This window comes from Oncorhynchus tshawytscha, linkage group LG07 (assembly GCF_018296145.1).
Source record: "Oncorhynchus tshawytscha isolate Ot180627B linkage group LG07, Otsh_v2.0, whole genome shotgun sequence".
NCBI lineage: Eukaryota > Metazoa > Chordata > Actinopteri > Salmoniformes > Salmonidae > Oncorhynchus > Oncorhynchus tshawytscha.
This window is the reverse complement of record NC_056435.1, coordinates 50,309,878-50,328,697: the sequence shown is the minus strand read 5'-3', so window position 1 is coordinate 50,328,697 and position 18,820 is coordinate 50,309,878. Positions and strand designations below refer to the sequence as shown.

Sequence of the window (18,820 nt, the reverse complement as noted above, 5' to 3'; positions counted from 1 at the left end):
TTCCTTCAGTCGCGTGCTGCGCTGCATTCTGTTTGCTATGTGGACGATTGGCTGAGCCTTAGATACAGCCAGAATTGCTCCAAACGCGCATCACTCGTTCGTTTACAGCCAGCGGGGATCCAACCCCCACTCCTCTTAGTTTGCATCCCCGTAGGCGACGGTGAAATTCAGCGAGCTCTTCCGTGCTCGTCTTTATACACCTATCACCGAATCTCATTTGAATGGATGTCCACATACTTTTGTATATATAGTGTATGTTGTTTCTATGTGTTTGGTTTTCGTTCAGATGCCACTAGCCAGTACATTGAGGGTCGTGAGGAGGTGGTGGAGGAGGGCTGTCTCTGTCCTTCAGGTCTGCAGTGTGCCCTGGTCCTGATCGGGGTATACCTCCGCGCCACTGGGGAACCCGTCATAGGGGTCATAAACCAGCCCTTCAACCACAAAGACCCAACAGGGTGAGACTCTTACTTTTCTATTATTTATCTATTTTCTTTCTCTCTGAATTGTTGGGAAGGGCTTGTATTTATGCATGTCACTGTTAGTCTACACCTGTTTACAAAGCATGTGACAAAAACAATTGGATTTGACTCTAGAACCAGAACAGCAATCATTTTGACACCAGGGTTAGGGTCAATGCTATTTAAGTTGTTGATTAAATTACCAATTTCTTTCAAGTTAAGTATTGGAAAAGGTATTTTCATTTGCAATTACTATTTTCAATCCACTTACTGAATTTAAATAGAGTTAACACAGAAATAACATACTTAGTAATGCTTAGACCTCACCATCTAAGCTTCCTTTAATGACATTTGGTTGATGTGATGTGCATAATTGTTGCAGCTGGAAGGGGAAGCATTTCTGGGGTGTGTCATGTGGGAGCGTCAAAGCCTCCTCGGTGCTCCGACCTAAAGAAAGACCTGCGCAGTGTCCAGGACTATCGGTGGTGCTGAGCTCCAGTGAGAAGCAGGTGGTGAAGGAGGTCTGACAGGCTGATGTATGCCTCGGGGGCCGGATACAAGATCCTGTGTGTGATCCTGGGCCTAGCTGACATCTACGTCCTCTCCGAGGGCAGCACCTTCAAGTGGGACTCCTGCGGCCCCCTGCCCTGCTCCTTGCACTGGGTGGGGGGATGCTAGACCTTAGAGAGTGCCTCTGCTTCTTCCACTGTGAGGGGGGGCACCATGACCAGGGGGAACTGACCTACCACCAATCCCACTCAGAGAGCCCTGGGGCAGACCGCTGGGCCAACCAGGGTGGCCTGGTGGCCTACCTAGACTGTCAAATGCTTCATAGGGTTATTGGGGAACTGAAAGGCAAGTTTTAAAGGAAGAGGCATTGATTATGGTGAAGGGCACAAGTAGCAGTATCATTGCTTATAGGGACATGCTGCTTAATATGTCAATTTTTGGAGGAGCTGTGTTTAAAAAAAATCTATGCTGTCAGTTATTTTGTAAAAGCTAGATGTATATGCAAATGTAAATATATAGTAAGGAATGTAAAAATGTTAAAATATCTACAGTAGCTGGAATGTTAAAGGTGTTTTGTAAAGGATTAAGCTGCCTCTAACTTCTACAGTTACGGGTTTTCTCATTGACAGGAAGTGTGTTGGTGGCAAACAAATCTAACTTCAGGAAAGACCTGGGTGCTGTCTAAGTAAAACTTATTCCAAAGCAAGATAATCAGAATCGAGAGACTGGTATGAATGGGAACAAGCATGGTTCAGGGAACAGTAGCACACACGGCGTAGCTGAAACATGTTTTTTGTCTCAGTCATACCAAAATGTGGCACATGGCTATAACTCTGCTTTTGATTGGTTAAGGATCTCTGTTGGACTTACCTGAATATTACTTGATGGCCTAGTTGAAGTTGTGGTATAGTGGGACAGGGAGACATAGTAAATATCCCAAGTGTCCCCCCTTGACAGAAGCACTAATGGTGTGTGAGAGGCGAGAGCGGAGAGGACTCAAATAAACTGGCTTCTGGGAATCTGCAACAGCCCAGAAAAGGCCTTTTATGGAAAAGAGGTGCATTTTACACTGTTTCCATAGCTCTAGCTGTATGACTTAGGATAAATCAGAGCAGAGGATGGAAAAACACGAGGTGCAGCAATCAACAATGAAACGGGGGCTAGTGTTCATTTACTGTAAATGAAGGATTAAACCCCTTTAAGGAAAGGAGGGGAACTGTCACACAGCCAGGTTAGTGGATCTATAGAGATGTAGCAGAATTCAGGGGTATTTAAACCCAGTCAGGTACTCCATTTATAGAATAAAAATAGTTACAGGATTAGGTTTGTTCAACATAAGTCCACCTGTCCTGTACCAAGTGGGTGGTGTGGAGATTCATTTTTATTATTTTCCACAACTATCACTTGCACCACTTCATTGGCACACCCAAGAATCTATTGGGATACAGTCCAAAGTGGTTGTCATTACTAAATATGGCTGTCTATGGTCTTCCATCAGAAAAGCATGACAACCACTCGGGTCAGTGTTGTGGACCACTTGTGTATAAAGACTGGTTTGATCTACTGTATGTTTAAAATTTGTAAAACGTCATTTCATGAGTGTGCTCCAGAAGTGCCATTAGCAGGTCCCCTGGCTTCTGCTCCATTGGAATTATCCAGCATTCTCCTGTCTTGTGAGTCAGAATTTGAAGACGGAATTCAATCTACAAAACAATGAAAGTCCATTCATCCATCTGAAATCAACTTTACTATGAAATCCAGACAAAAGGAAAATCAACTGAACACTGATGTTTCACAATTGTAATAAACTCTTGCCAGCAAACTCACTTTCCTACCCCAAAAAACTGAAAAAAATGCAAGTGCCCCGCACATTTAACACTGATGATTGTCTGATTTTTTTGCAATATTTGTTTTTGCATATACTGTTTAAAAATATCTCAAGAACAAATTATAATCTGCGATATTGGCTCTTCTTCCACATTGGGAGCCCTTAGTTGACTTGCCGCTTTAGACTGCTACTTAAGCCATACATTCTCAAGTCAACTAGGGTATCTAACAATCTGACAGTATTGACAATTCAGACTAAAACAGATTAAATTAAACCTCTAATACCTACATAAAAAAATAAAAAGCAAGTGGACAATTGCACTGAAAACATTTTTCACTTCAAGGAGAACAAATAAACATGCGCAACAAGGGACCTAGGCCCTTCAAATCAAAGCTACAACCCATCTCCCAACATCCACAGAATAACACAAATCAAAAAGGTAAAATGGAACCGATACCTGGGCAGGGCACATATTCATAAAGCGTCTTGAAGTAGGAGTGCTAATGAATAAGATTACATGGAAAGGCCTGAACCTAGATCAGCGCTCCTACTCTGGGGTTATCGATAAATATGGAATCAGACCTATTAACGTTTGAATGTTTTATCTCCTTCACTGGAACCTAGCTAGACCTGTGGCTTATAAAAGGAATTAGATGATCAACTTTCACCACATTTATTTCCAATACTGTATCTCCACTGGAAAAACACAACGATTTGCCATAATGAGTACAGGCAGATTGTTAGAGATCTGAATACTATCCCTCTTCAATCTGGAGCATACTGACTAATGAGAAAGGGGCAAAAGAGGGCAGTGGTAGCTTTTCTTTGAAATAAAAAGTGGTGGTAGGACTGTTAGTCTTGATATTCAGCTCCCCTGTCATTCAATCAACCTTTAAACTGTTGGTAAGTATCTGCCAAAGACTAATCTCTGATAACAATATTGTACACTGCTAGTCATTGTGTTCTCAATGGAAGTTCAGTCACCTCCAATCTTAAAGGGTGTCAAGATGCAATTCGGGGCGGATTGCATCTTGACATTCTCTTGAGCCACAGGAACAACACAATGCCTTCTAGACAGGTCCCCTGGTTTCTGATCCATTGGAATTATTCAGCATTCACCTGTCTTGTGAGAGTCGGAACTTGAAGATGGAATTTAATCCACATAACTCACAAAATAAACATTGTCCATCCATCCATCTGAAATCAACTTTACTACAAAATCTACTGATGTTTCACACCAATACTTAGGGACTGCAAGCAGTAAATAGCCTAGGTCCTTGACTCACAATATAACCATCTGGATTTGAATATGAACCTGCTAACCTCTAATGCCTCAAAGTGATTCTAAGTGGGCTTCAATGTGTTGAGAGACAGATTAAACATACAGTATTCAGTGTAGCTAGACGGAGTTGATACACTACATGGCCAAGAGTATGTGGATGCCTTTTCAAATGAACGGATTCAGCAATTTCAGCCACACCCGTTGCTGAGGGGTGTATAAAATCGAGCACATAGCCATTGGCAGTGGAATGGCCCATACTACAGAGCTAAGTGACTTTCAACAAGGCACCATCATAGGATGCCACCTTTCCAACAAGTCAGTTTGTCAAATTTCTACCCTGCTAGAGCTGCCCCGGTCAACTGTAAATGCTGTGATTGAGAAGTGGAAACATCTAGTAGCAACAACAGTTCAGCCGCAAAGCGGTAGGCCACACAAGCTTACAGAATGGGACTGCTGAGTGTTGAAGCACGTAGCATCATGGTTGCAACACTCACTACCAAGTTCCAAACTACCTCCGGAAGCAAGGTCAATCACACTTCATCATCTGCCAGGAGAACGCTACCTACCCGAATGCATAGTGCCAACTGTAAAGGTGGAGAAGGAATAATGGTTTGAGGCTCTTTTTCATGTTTCAGGCTAGGCCCCTCAGTTCCAGTAAAGGGAAATCTAACGCTTCAGCAAGGCCATTCTAGACGATTCTGTTCTTCCAACTTTGTGGCAACAGTTTATGGAAGGCCCTTTTCTTTTTCAGCATGACAATACCCCCATGCACAAAGCAAGACCCATACAGAAATGGTTTGTCGAGATCGGTGTGGAAGAACTTGACTGGCCTGCACAGAGCCCCGACCTCAACTCCATACAACATCTTGGGATGAATAGGAACGCCGACTGCGAGCCAAGCCTAATCGCCCAACATCAGTGCCCGACCTAATTAATGCTCGTGGCTGAATGGAAGCAAGTCCCCGCAGCAATGTTCCAACATCTAGTGAAAGAGTGGAGGCTGTTATAACAGCAAAGGGGGACCAACTCCATATTAATGCCAATGATTTTTGAATAAGATGTTCAACGAGCAGTGTATCTATGTTTGGCAGGGAGCATACTTGCACTCTAATTCAGGTGCAAAAGCATTCCCCACAAACCTACTTCCCAATATAAATTAGTGACAAACTTTCGCTCTAACTTCATTCAAAGCAATAAAAATGGCAGAAAAGCAGTTGCTCAAATGATAACCTAACAATTTATCAAAGAAGGCAACAGGTGGAAGGAAGGATGTGTACAAGCAGTAACAGGCAGAGGAGCCCTCTCTCTGGACAGTCTTCTCCCAGGATTCAGCTTGAGCAGTTAAATTCAGAAATGAATAAATTCTGATTGGCTTCTTCTAGCCATGTCCCTCTCAAACACAAATGCACAGAGACCTGAAGCAATATTACATTACCATATCCCCAAAAATGTATCACAAAAGTCTCAAGGACTAAAAGAGTCCAATGGCATGTAATCGTGTATGCAGAATTGTGCAGGAAAGTAAGACCTAAGGAAATGTGTTTGCATTATAAGCAATAGGCTTGTGATTTCAGTGGCATGGCTACAGCTGTTTCATCAAAGAAGAAAACAAATGAGAGTGGGAGAAGCAGAAATACTGCCACCTCCTTACCCCAAATATACTTAAACGGAGTTAGTTTCTTCTTCTTATACATGGTCCAGTCTCATCTCTGGCTTGGGACCTATGTGTTGTCAGTCATTGATTCGGGTGGTAGCCCCGACCAGTGTGAATCTTCCTGAGCTCGAGTGATCCTTCGACTCATGTACAGTAAGGGGAGGTCCGGGCTCACTGACAGACAAGCAAGAAGACAGATATGGCCATGTGTAGAGTGTCCCTGTGTTGCTATGATGACGTATCACAACAATGGCCGCTCTCACCTCTGGAAGGGCTTGCGGACCTTCTTCTTCCTGCGGGGTGGAGGTTTGCCTCCGCTCTCAGCCCACGTCTCGCTGGGCTCTGGCCGGGGCCCCCCAGGAGGCACGAAGAAGCCAGTCTGAGGTGGAGGAGGGGAAAAAGGTCCACTAGGTCCCAGTCCAGCACCAGAGGGGTGATGGGGGGGCGGTCCTGAGGGAAAGAAACCCCCGTTGGCAGCCATATCAGGGGGAGGTCCCCCCTGGAAGATGCGGTTGAAAAAGTCCTGCAGGTCAGCAGGGTTGGTCGGGCCTGGAGGAGGGTGCTCTGGGCCTGGAGGTGTCCTGGAGATCATGAAAGGAGAGTTACATTAATTTAAAAAAACATTCAACAGGTGACTCCAGGAAAATCAAGAAAAAGGAGCACTCGGTGTCTGAGTTTTATTCACGGGACAAACAAAAAACCATCAGAGCCTTGGATAGCCTTTCATTCATTTCTTTTTGATACTGTCGCAAAGCTAACTAAAAAGCAGCATACCCCAAGAGAGGATGGCTTTCACTTCAGCAGTAATAAATTCATGAACTTCTTTGAGGAAAAGATCATGATCATTAGAAAGCAAATTACGGACTCCTCTTTAAATCTGCGTATTCCTCCAAAGCTCAGTTGTCCTGAGTCTGCACAACTCTGCCAAGACCTAGGATCAAGAGAGACACTCAAGTGTTTTAGTACTATATCATGGCCTCTAAACCTTCAAGCTGCATACTGGACCCTATTCCAACTACTGAAAGAGCTGCTTCCTGTGCTTGGCCCTCCTATGTTGAACATAATAAACAGCTCTCTATCCACCGGATGTGTACCAAACTCACTAAAAGTGGCAGTAATAAAGCCTCTCTTGAAAAAGCCAAACTTTGACCCGGAAAATATTTTAAAAATGAATCGGCCTATATCGAATCTTCCATTCCTCTCAATTTAAAAAAAAAAGCTGTTGCGCAGCAACTCACTGCCTTCCTGAAGACAAACAATGTATACAAAATGCTTCAGTCTGGTTTTAGACCCCATCATAGCACTGAGACTGCACTCGTGAAGGTAGTAAATGACCTTTTAATGGCGTCAGACCGAGGCTCTGCATCCGTCCTCGTGCTGCTTTTGATACCATTGATCACAACATTCTTTTGGAAAGATTGGAAACCCAAATTGGTCTACACGGACAAGTTCTGGCCTGGTTTAGATCTTATCTGTCGGAAAGATATCAGTTTGTCTCTGTGAATGGTTTGTCCTCTGACAAATCAACTGTAAATTTCAGTGTTCCTCAAGGTTCCGTTTTAGGACCAATATTGTTTTCACTATATATTTTACCTCTTGGGGATGTCATTCGAAAACATAATGTTAACTTTCACTGCTATGCGGATGACACACAGCTGTACATTTCAATGAAACATGGTGAAGCCCCAAAATTGCCCTCGCTAGAAGCCTGTGTTTCAGACATAAGGAAGTGGATGGCTGCAAACGTTCTACTTTTAAACTCGGACAAAACAGACATGCTTGTTCTAGGTCCCAAGAAACAGAGATCTTCTGTTGAATCTGACAATTCATCTTGATGGTTGTACAGTCATCTTAAATAAAACTGAAGGACCACGGCGTTACTCTGGACCCTGATCTCTCTTTTGACGAACATATCAAGACTGTTTCAAGGACAGCTTTTCCCCCCATCTACGTAACATTGCAAAAATCAGAACCTTTCTGTCCAAAAATGATGCAGAAAAATAAATTAATCCATGCTTTTGTTACTTCTAGGTTAGACTACCGCAATGCTCTACTTTCCAGATACCCGGATAAAGCACCAAATAAACTTCAGTTAGTGCTAAATACGGCTGCTAGAATCCTGACTAGAAACAACAAATTTGATCATATTACTCCAGTGCTAGCCTCCCTACACTGGCTTCCTGTTAAGGCAAGGGTTGATGTCAAGGTTTTACTGCTAACATACTAAGCATTACATGGGCTTGCTCCTACCTATCTTTCCGATTTGGTCCTGCCGTACATACCTACACGTACGATACGGTCACAAGAAGCAGGCCTCCTAATTGTCCCTAGAATTTCTAAGCAAACAGCTGGAGGCAGGGCTTTCTCCTATAGAGCTCCATTTTTATGGAATGGTCTGCCTACCCATGTGAGAGATGCAGACTCGGTCTCAACCTTTAAGTCTTTACTGAAGACTCATCTCTTCCATGCCGGTGCTCTTCCATGCCGTCCCTAGGAGGGGTGCGTCACTTGAGTGGGTTGAGTCACTGACGTGATCTTCCTGTCTGGGTTGGCACCCCCCTTGGGTTGTGCCGTGGCGGAGATCTTTGTGGGCTATACTCGGCCTTGTCTCAGGATGGTAAGTTGGTGGTTGAAGATATCCCTCTAGTGGTGTGGGGGCTGTGCTTTGGCAAAGTGGGTGGGGTTATATCCTTCCTGTTTGGCCCTGTCCGGGGGTATCATTGGATGGGGCCACAGTGTCTCCTGACCCCTCCTGTCTCAGCCTCCAGTATTTATGCTGCAGTAGTTTGTGTCGGGGGGCTAGGGTCAGTTTGTTATATATGGAGTACTTCTCCTGTCTTATCCGGTGTCCTGTGTGAATTTATGTATGCTCTCTCTAATTCTCTCTCTCTCAGAGGAGGACCTGAGCCCTAGGACCATGCCTCAAGACTACCTGGCATGATGACTCCTTGCTGTCCCCAGTCTACCTGGCCGTGCTGCTGCTCCAGTTTCAACTGTTCTGCCTGCGGCTATGGAACCTTGACCTGTTCACCGGACGTGCTACCTGTCCCAGACCTGCTGTTTTCAACTCTCTAGAGATAGCAGGAGCGGTAGAGATACTCCTAATGATCGGCTATGAAAAGCCAACTGACATTTACTCCTGAGGTGCTGACTTGCTGCACCCTCGACAACTACTACGATTATTATTATTTGACCATGCTGGTAATTTATGAACATTTGAACATCTTGGCTATGTTGTGTTATAATCTCCACCCTGCACAGCCAGAAGAGGACTGGCCACCCCTCATAGCCTGGTTCCTCTCTAGGTATATATATCAATAAATTTGATTTGTTACATTCATTCTATTTCCATCTAGCCCACCAGGGTTGGGCAACCAGGGGCACGTGGGCCAAATGGCCTTGGATCAATCCCACCCCCCAAAAAAAGTAACTCAGTCGGGGTCTCATGTGGGTACGCAGACCCGCAAGCAACTGCGGCGTCTCATAATGAGTTCAGATTTTTTGTGGCCCCACCCCCATCTAGCCTATAGTTAACCCTGATGCAAGTCACATTGAGATTGTTGCCTCTTTTGCCTTGGCCAAGAGGAGGCATCATTCACAAGCATCGGAGATGCTTAATAATCTGGAGCTCCAAAACTAATCCCTGTCCATAAATATGTAACTCTTTCACATGTAGGAGCACCTGCACTGACCAGAGCGTAATTGTATTTCAGAGAACAATCTAATTTAGGCCTCTGTGGTCTTACATTAGTGTGGAGTAGTTTACGATTGCAAACTTCAGGAGGAAAATTAGATTGGAATGCAACCCTCAGTGCCCTGGGACCTACCTGTGGCGCTGCGTGGAGTTGCTGTTGTTCTTGGATCCGAAGGAGATGTGGTAGGGAACGCGGTGTGTGTCTGGGGAGATTCCTATCCTCTGGCAGCCGGCCCACTCTGAAAGGTGGGAGCGGAAAAGGTGACAAATTAATCAATGTGACAATACTGAAGCAAGCGGCAAGGAGAAATAGTCAGTCTGACTTTAGGTGTCTTAACATTATTTAGCAGCTTAGAATTAAATTTAGTTGTAGAGCTCTTGAGCCTGCCAGTTGGCTTGTTAAGAGTGCTTTTAGTTTACAGATGAAACAGAAACATCTTTAAGTCAATACATAAAGAAGTATTGCATTAGCACAGATGAGAGCCTAACTATCCATGTGGGTGTCATTACACAGCTTGTCAAAGCAATGGGCTTGTTCGACAGTGGCGATTGCAGACTGACTGATCTACAAATCACTGTGCAGCATAAATAACTTCTCAATATAATTTTTAGATCAGTCAGTCAAAATGTACCCACAATGCATTACAGTTTTGATGCTCTCAAAAACTGTCATAGTCAAGCCAGTACCTGTGATGTCGTAGACCTTGCCATCCATGCAGGCAAAGTATGTGATGCGTAGGCCCAGCATGCTGGACTCGGCCCACAGGTCTCCCTCCTCGGCGCTGTGGCGTCTGTTACACTCTGCACAGAACCGAGCCTCCGCAGGCTCCCGGTCCATCTCAAACCTCCTGCACACACAGGGAGGAGTCAGGGCCTGAGCTTTTTGTATGAAACTAATTATTTTGTAAGCAGCAAAATGTACAAATACAATTTTAGTGATTGGGAGTAGTCAGGATAGGTAAATTATATTACTATTCCAATCCCTCACTTTCACAATAGTCTGGTTATAAAAGTATGATACAGATATTATTAATAGATTATTAATAGATTCAAATACTACAGATATTAATTATGTCAGTGATGTACCTGTGCTTGCCCTCACACTTGGTGCACATCATAGTGTTCATAGCTTCCTTCAGGTCATCCTGCAGTTTGGTGAGGAACTCATTCATCGACTTGGAGAGTTCCGTCTTCGCCATGCGCTTCCTGAGGGAGGAGCAGGGAAACAAAAGTCAAAGCCATATCAACGACACCAAACATCCCACCGGCCTTCAGTGCAGTCATTTGATCACGGTTTATTGCATTTTAATTAAGTAATAGTCCGGTTTGTGTGCCTTCTACTCATATCACGTATTCTCTCCATGTGTCTGGGTTACTGAGGAACTAAACTAAACATCCCACAGGCCTTTAAATTGACTATAACATGCTAAGGACCACAGTTAAGGAATGCTTCTCCATCTGTAATCCTATTGTGAGAGGCCTGAGTTCTAACTTCAGATGTTTTTGTTAAAGGTGAAGTCATGTGATCATAGTTTCTTGCATTTCATATAAGTACTGGTCCAGTAGCTTGTGTGTCTTCAACTCACAGCTCGTATTCCCTCCGTGTTTCTGGGATACTGACGATGTCCCAGGCAGCCCTCAGCACCTTAAAGGCCTCCCCAGCACGTGGGTGCTTGTTCTTGTCTGGATGGACCTGAAAAGGAAAAAAGAAATACAAACAGAAGGGTACAACAGAAAACATAATGGAAGAGAGAGAAAAACTAAGGAAGAGACTACTTCTAGTCATTTTCTACATTTTATATTGTGGATTAGAGGTCGACCGATTATGATTTTTTAAACGCCGATACCGATTATTGGAGGACCAAAAAAGCCGATACCGATTAATCGACCAATTTTTAAAATGTTTGTAATAATGACAATTACAACAATACTGAATGAACACTTATTTTAACTTAATATAATACATCAAAATCAATTTAGCCTCAAATAAATAATGAAACATGTTCAATTTAGTTTAAATAATGCAAAAGGCTACCCTGCCGCCCCAATGCTTCCTTCAGTTGTGTCAAGTTGGCTGGATGTCCTTTGGGTGGTGGATCATTCTTGATACTGAGTGTTGGAGAAGAAAGTAAAAGTGCAATATGTGCCATGTAAAAAAGCTAACGTTTAAGTTCCTTGCTCAGAACACGAGAAGATATGAAAGCATGTGGTTCCTTTGAACATGAGTCTTCAATATTCCCAGGTAAGAAGTTTTAGGTTGTAGTTATTATAGGAATTATAGGACTATTTCTCTCTATACCATATGTATTTCATTAACCTTTGACTATTGGATGTTCTTATAGGCACTTTAGTATTGCCAGCGTAACAGTATAGCTTCCGTCCCTATCCTCACCCCTACCTGGGCTCAAACCAGGAACACATCGACAACAGCCACCCTCGAAGCATCGTTACCCATCGCTCCACAAAAGCCGCAGCCCTCGCAGAGCAAGGGGAACAACTACTTCAAGGTCTCAGAGCGAGTTACATCACCGATTGAAACGCTATTAGTGCGCACCCCGCTAACTAGCTAGCCATTTCACATCGGTTACACCAGCCTAATCTCGGGAGTTGATAGGCTTGAAGTCATAAACAGCTCAATGCTTGAAGCACAGGGAAGAGCTGCTGGCAAACGCACGAAAGTGCTGTTTGAATGAATGCTTACGAGCCTGCTGCTGCCTACCACCGCTCAGTCAGACTGCTCTATCAAATCATAGATTTAATTATAACATAACAACAAACAGAAATATGAGCCTTATGTTATTAACATGGTCAAATCTGGAAACTATCATTTCGAAAACAAAACGTTTATTCTTTCAGTGAAATACGGAACCGTTCCGTATTTTTTTATCCATAAGACTAAATATTCCTGTTACATTTAAGGTTGTGCAATGTTATGTCATAATTACGTAAAATTCTGGCAAATTAGTTCGCAACGAGCCAGGCGGCCCAAACTGCTGCATATAGCCTGACTCTGTTGCACAGAACGTAAGAGAAGTGACACAATTTCCCTAGTTAAAAGAAATTCATGTTAGCAGGGAATATTAACTAAATATGCAGGTTGAAAAATCTATACTCGTGTATTGATTTTAAGAAAGGCGTTGATGTTTATGGTTAGGTACACATTGGTGCAACGACAGTGCTTTTTTCGCGAATGTCCTTGTTAAATAACCGTTTGGTGAAGTAATAAGTAATAAAGTAATAAATGAGTGAAGTGAAGTAATAAATCAACAGGCACCACATCGATTATATGCAACGCAGGACAAGCTAGATAAACTGGTAATATCATCAACCATGTGTAGTTAACTAGTGATTATGTTAAGATTGATTGTTTTTTATAAGATAAGTTTAACACTAGCTAGCTACCCTGGCTCCTTGCTGCACTCGCATAACAGGTATAATCAGCCTGCCACTCAGTCTCCTCGTGGAGTGCATTGTAATCGGCCATGATCGGTGTCCAGAAATGCCGATTACCGATTGTTATGAAAACGTGTAACGGACCCTAATTAATCAGCCATTCCAATTAATCAGTCAACCTCTACTGTGGATTTTTTTTTAAAGATGCATGCAGCCATGCACAGCCAAGTGCAAATCTGCTTTGGCTTGTGTTTGACTATAATCGCTACACTCTCCCTTTAATGAATTCCACACATTTTTATACACATGTATTCAAAAGATGTAATGCACATCTCATTGCACCCGTAAACTCACCTGGACAGCCAGCTGTCTGTAGGCCCTCTTTAGCTCAGCTTCAGTGGCATGGGCCTCCACCCCCAGCACTGTAAAAGGGTCCAGCTCCTCCTCAGGGACTTGAGCCAGCGCCAGCAGTCTCTCCAGCTCCTTCCCAGGTTGGTATCTACCTGCTCCACCAGGAGAATCTGGGGTCAAGGGGGGCACCTGGGTGGCTCTCCTCCTGAACCAGCTGCTGACCCTCTCCACCAGCGAAGCCACCCTCCTCCATACCCTGGAGTCCTGCATGGCCGTCCACCACCGCTGGGCCCTCTCCCCGCCCAGCCGGACCAGCGTGAACCGGGCCCACTGGAACCCCAGCAGTACCACGGCACAGAGGAGGCCGAAGCAAGTTAGGGAGGCCTTCCGGACCCATTTCACCAACCGAACACTCTTAACCACCAGGACCGCCCCGGCACACCTCGCCCTCTCCAGCACGCGTTGGGCATCTGCCTTCATCCCCGGCACGTCAGTGACCCTGTTGAGCATCTGTGAGCCCAGGTCGTAGAGGGCCACCCCTCCGACCTCCACGGCCACTCCGCATCGGTGGGTCATGGTGACAATGACCTCCACCACCATGTGGATGCAGGAGATGCACCAGGGGCTGAGCGACTCCGACAGCAGCTCCCTGAAGGCCAAGGCCAGCTGGGTGCCCGTCCGCCGCCGGCCGCGGCCCTGTTGATGGTGGTGGTTGCGCCTCCGGGTCTGCTTGTGCCTACCGCCACCCGACGACAGGGAAACTTTAGGGAGGTAGGAGGACGAGGATGACGATGTAGCCTGAGTGTTTTGCTCCGAGGCTGCCCCTCCCCCTCCGCTGTTCCGGGACCGGCCTCTCCTCCCTCCGGCCCCTGAGTTCCTCCAGCCTGACTCCTCGTTTATGCTTGGCTCCTTCCCTCCGCTCTCCTCTTCATCTCCACCCTCTGTCTCCTCATTTCCTTCTCTCTCCAAATGCACCACCCCCTTCTGTCTTAGAGAGACCTCATTGTCCTCTGCAATCCCACAATCCTCTTCTTCTACATCTTCCGAGTCCTCCTGGTTGACTGGGGATTGGATATCCTGAGGGGTAACTTTGATATAGTCAGTCATCTCCTTATTGGGAACTTGTTGAGTTTCCTCCTCATCTCCTCTGACTTCCCACTGGTCGGGCATGGCTGTTGAAGATGGGAGGTGAGGAACACCTGAGAGCAGCTCTTCAGGACTCTCCTCAGTTGCCTCTACAGTCCATGTCTCTCCCTTCATCTCCACCTCCCTCTCAGCCACCTCTTTCTCCATCTTCCTCCCAGTCTCTTGATTAAAGTTCCAAAAAAGTATCCAATGTCATGTCAGGTGGGGGCCTTGATCCATTCTCACTGACCGCACCTTCTCCGACACCACACCTCAGCAAGGCCAAAGAGTCAGACAAGGACAGCTGAATAATACTGTAATGGCAGGCATCATTGTCCTAGGTACCCTACCCAATGCAGACATTGAATCAAGGATCAATCGTTACAATCCTTGGACCCGACTGGCCTCATCTTGTATCTGGTTCTTGCCTGTGGAGAGAGAGCAAGTTTAAACATTAGCCTACCTGTAACACGTTCACTTTCCCAAGCACCAGAACTAGGGGTCTAATCTAAAGTATACCGAGAAGTGAAATCAAACGGGATGTGGAGATTCTGCATTAATCGTTGTTGTTGTCAAAGTTCTAACATGTTATTGGCAATAATGTCATATTTGATGAGCACAATATCCACTCAACGAGCTGATCCGCAGCGCCGACATTTTGAAAATATAAACCAAACTCTTTACCTAGCCATCTGGTTATCAGCAGTTGCACTAGCTAGCTATCTAGAAATGCAATTAATTTATTCTACAAGAAATTACTGGGACGGGATATCAGAGGATAGTTGGGGCAATGTTAGGTTCGAGCTAATAAGTCATGTCGTCACCGTCGCGAACAAAATGACCAACTGTCTCGAGACGAATAGCTAGCTGTCTCGTAGCTAAAACGCTAACTAGCTTACAACATTAGTTTGCTCGTATATAGTTATCTAGCAAATGTAATTTTAATAATATTAACGGTAGATTGTTGTTATTTTAGCTATTTGACTGCTAACACTGACTGGAATAACATTGGGAAAGATGACCACCAACGCAACTCACCTTTCTCTTCCGTAAAAAGGGAAGGCAAGATTAGATGATACAATGTAGGCTAGCTTGAGCCCTGTAACGTTAGCGTGGCTCCTATAAAATGATCAAATGTGGCAAACTGATCAATTCTTCTCGTAGAAAGAACATTTAGTTATTGAATTGTGAATACAAACTATTATTATCCTATATTAGTAGAGTGTGTTCTTTCTCCTAATTCAAATATACATTTTTTCTTATTATGTTCTTGGCTAACGCTGTCCTTGTTGTTTGTCTTACTATTTTTCACTTCCGAGGGAAACAAACCACAACCTCATTTCCGCTGTTTTAACCCTATTCTTGCCAGAAAAAAATTTGCGCACAAATGTTCGAATTAACTTTTATTGGCCACTGAATGTAAAGAGAAGAAGATGAATGTAACGTTAATCACCAGGTTTCTCTTTATATCAAAGCAATTACATGGGTCTACAATTGTATTATCTTCAAGAAGCCTAGGTCTAATAACGAAATAATAATTTTAAAACTAGAATGGTAAAAGGCAAACTATTGTCTGGCTTAATCCCTATTTAAACAAAACAAGTAATTGTTTATTCAACAATATAAACATGGATATCATGCAGTCACTTTTTCATACTCTCAAACACCATCCACTCTCTCATGTCTGCCTTCTCCACCCACCTACACACTCCCCGGATGCATTGCATTCTCTAGCCTATTTCTGCCCATTCCAGATGCTGTGTGTTCCTCAAGGAGTGTGTGTGTTTGTGTGTGCAAGTAGTCTGTGTTGGCCAAGTGTCTAGTTAGTTAGGCTGGAGATGGATACAGAGGGCACGTGACCCCTCGGATTTGTCCTGTGGGTTTCCAATCTATCAACCTCATAACTATCGCTGAAGTTGGGGACTTTTATTTCCCTCACCAACTTTAAACATCAACTATCTGAGCAACTAACCGATCGCTGCAGCTGTACATAGTCCATCTGTAAATAGTCCACCCAATCTACCTACCTCATCCCCATACTGTTTTAATTTTATTTACTTTTCTGCTCTTTTGCACACCAGTATCTCTACTTGCACATCATCATCTGCTCATTTATCACTCCAGTGTAAATCCGCTAAATTGTAATTATTCACTCCTATGGCCTATTTATTGCCTACCTCCTCATGCCTTTTGCACACACTGCATATAGACTTTCTTTTTTTCTACTGTGTCATTGACTTGTTTATTGTGTTATTGGCTTGTTTATTGTTTATTGTTTACTCCATGTGTAACTCTGTGTTGTTGTCTGTGTCACACTGCTTTGCTTTATCTTGGCCAGGTCGCAGTTGCAAATGAGAACTTGTTCTCAACTAGCCTACCTGTTTAAATAAAGGTGAAATAAAAATTAAAACATTAAAGAATAAAAAAAATAGCTACCCAGAAGCCATTTTAGGCTATCAATCAGTTAGAGTATCTAGCTTGTCTAACTATCTTAGCTAGCACTCCTGCTGGCAAGGTTGGTAGACTTTAGAAATAACTAGATGTACTTTACAATAATCACATTCCTTTCATATTTTACCCAGATTTGAGCAGCGATACATAGAAGCATATTTAGTTTCTTTTAAAAAAGAACCACCAGTCAGGAGGATACAGACAGCTCAAGAGGTATGTTAGATATACAGAGAAATATAACATTTTCTGTTTCATAGAATTAAGCATAATGATTATGGCTCTAGATTGCAGGAAAAAAAGCTGATTCGGGTGAAAAATGCTAAATTATCCAATTTACGGATGGGGGATCTAGCACCCTCTGGACCACCCCCCGCCATCCTCATGTAACTTTTGCCCCCTCAGATTTTTGGGGTGCATGACATCCTTGGATGGATATAAAGGAAGTGGGATGGACTGAACACAGTATGGATGTCCTCTGCCTCAGAAGACCAAGAAGTAGAAGACCTCTCAGAATCACCTTTGTTTGACCAACAGTCAATCTGATATTTTAAGAGGGCAATCATTATTTCTTATTCATAAGAAAATCAGAATTCTCTGTTCCAATTAGGCCTACTATTATAAGAATTTTAGGAAAGTGAACAGTGCATCCGGAAAGTATTCAGACCCCTTGACTTTTTCCATATTTTGTTACGTTACAGCCTTATTCTAAAATGTATTAAATCATTTTTTCCCTCTTCAATCTACACACAATACCCCATAATGAAAAAGCAAAAACAGGTTTTTTGACATTTTTACAAATTTATTACAAAAAAAATTCAAAAATAAACCATTTATATATGTATTCAGACCCGTTACTCAGTACTTTGTTGAAGCACCTTTGGCAGCGATTACAGCCTTGAGTCCTCTTGGGTATGATGCTACAAGCAATGGGAGTTTCTCCCATTATTCTCTGCAGATCCTCTCAAGCTCTGTCAGGTTGGATGGGGAGCATCGCTGCACAGCTATTTTCAGGTCTCTCCAGAGATGTTTGATCTGGTTCAAGTTCGGGCTCTGGCTGGGCCACTCAAGGACATTGCAAGAGGCATCACTACAATCCCTGGGTTGAATCCAGGCTATATCACATGTGGCCGTGATTGAGAGCCCCATAGGGTGGCGCACAATTGGCCCAGCATCATCTGGTTTTGGCCGTGGTATGCCGTCATTGTAAATAAGAATATGTTCTTAACTGACTTGCCTAGTTAAATAACGGTTAAGTAAATAAATAAATAAAAAATCATTCGGAGACTTGTCGTGAAGCCACTCGTGTGCTGTCTTAGCTGTGTGGTTACGGTCGTTGCCCTTTTTGAAGGTGAACCTTTGCCCCAGTCTGAGGTATTGAGCGCTCTGGAGCAAGTTTTCATCAAGGATATCTTTGTACTTTGCTCAGTTCATCTTTCCCTCGATCCTGACTAGTCTTCCAGTCCCTGCCGCTGAGAAATATCCCCACAGCATGATGCTGCCACCTCCATGCTTCACCGTAGGGATGGTGCCAGGTTTCTTCCAGACGTGACGCTTGGCAAAGAGTTCAAAGAGTTCAATCTTGGTTTCATCAGACCAGAGAATCTTGTTTCTCATGGTCTGACTCCTTTAGGTGCCTTTTGGCAAACTCCAAGCTGGCTTTCATGTCCCTTTTACTGAGGAGTGGCTTCTGTCTGGCCACTCTACCATAAAGGCCTGATTGGTGGAGTGCTGCAGAGAAGATTGTCCTTCTGGAAAGTTTTCCCATCTCCACAGAGGAACTCTAGAGCTCTGTCAGAGTGACCCTCGGGTTCTTTGTCAGCTCCCTGACCAAGGTCCTTCTCCCCCGATTGCTCAGTTTGGCCAAGCGGACAGCTCTAGGAAGAGATGGCCACTGTGTTCTTGGGGACATTCAATGTTGCAGATTTTTTTTGGTTCCCTTCCCGAGATCTGGGCCTCGATACAATCCTGTCTCAGAGCTCTACAGACAATTCCTTCAATATCATGGCTTGGTTTTTCTATGGCATGCACTGTCAACTGTGTGACCTTATATAGACAGGTGTGTGCCTTTCCAAAT

At 43.9% G+C, this 18,820-nt stretch overlaps 1 protein-coding gene and 1 pseudogene across 1 annotated transcript; one reads left to right on the top strand and one right to left on the bottom strand.

Moving 5' to 3' along the window:
* Window positions 1–225: 225 nt before the first annotated feature.
* On the top strand, window positions 226–3,420 carry LOC112254754 (annotated as a pseudogene).
* LOC112254753 (dnaJ homolog subfamily C member 14) lies at window positions 2,697–15,624 on the bottom strand. Its single transcript, XM_024427563.2, has 7 exons — window positions 15,334–15,624; window positions 13,174–14,723; window positions 11,013–11,119; window positions 10,513–10,632; window positions 10,114–10,274; window positions 9,560–9,665; window positions 2,697–6,313 (listed from the first exon to the last, which is right to left on the bottom strand). Exons 2-7 carry the CDS (start codon window positions 14,461–14,463, stop codon window positions 5,992–5,994), a joined length of 2,106 nt encoding a protein of 701 aa, XP_024283331.1. The 5' UTR covers window positions 14,464–14,723; window positions 15,334–15,624; the 3' UTR covers window positions 2,697–5,991.
* Between the last annotated feature and the right edge of the window lie 3,196 nt (window positions 15,625–18,820).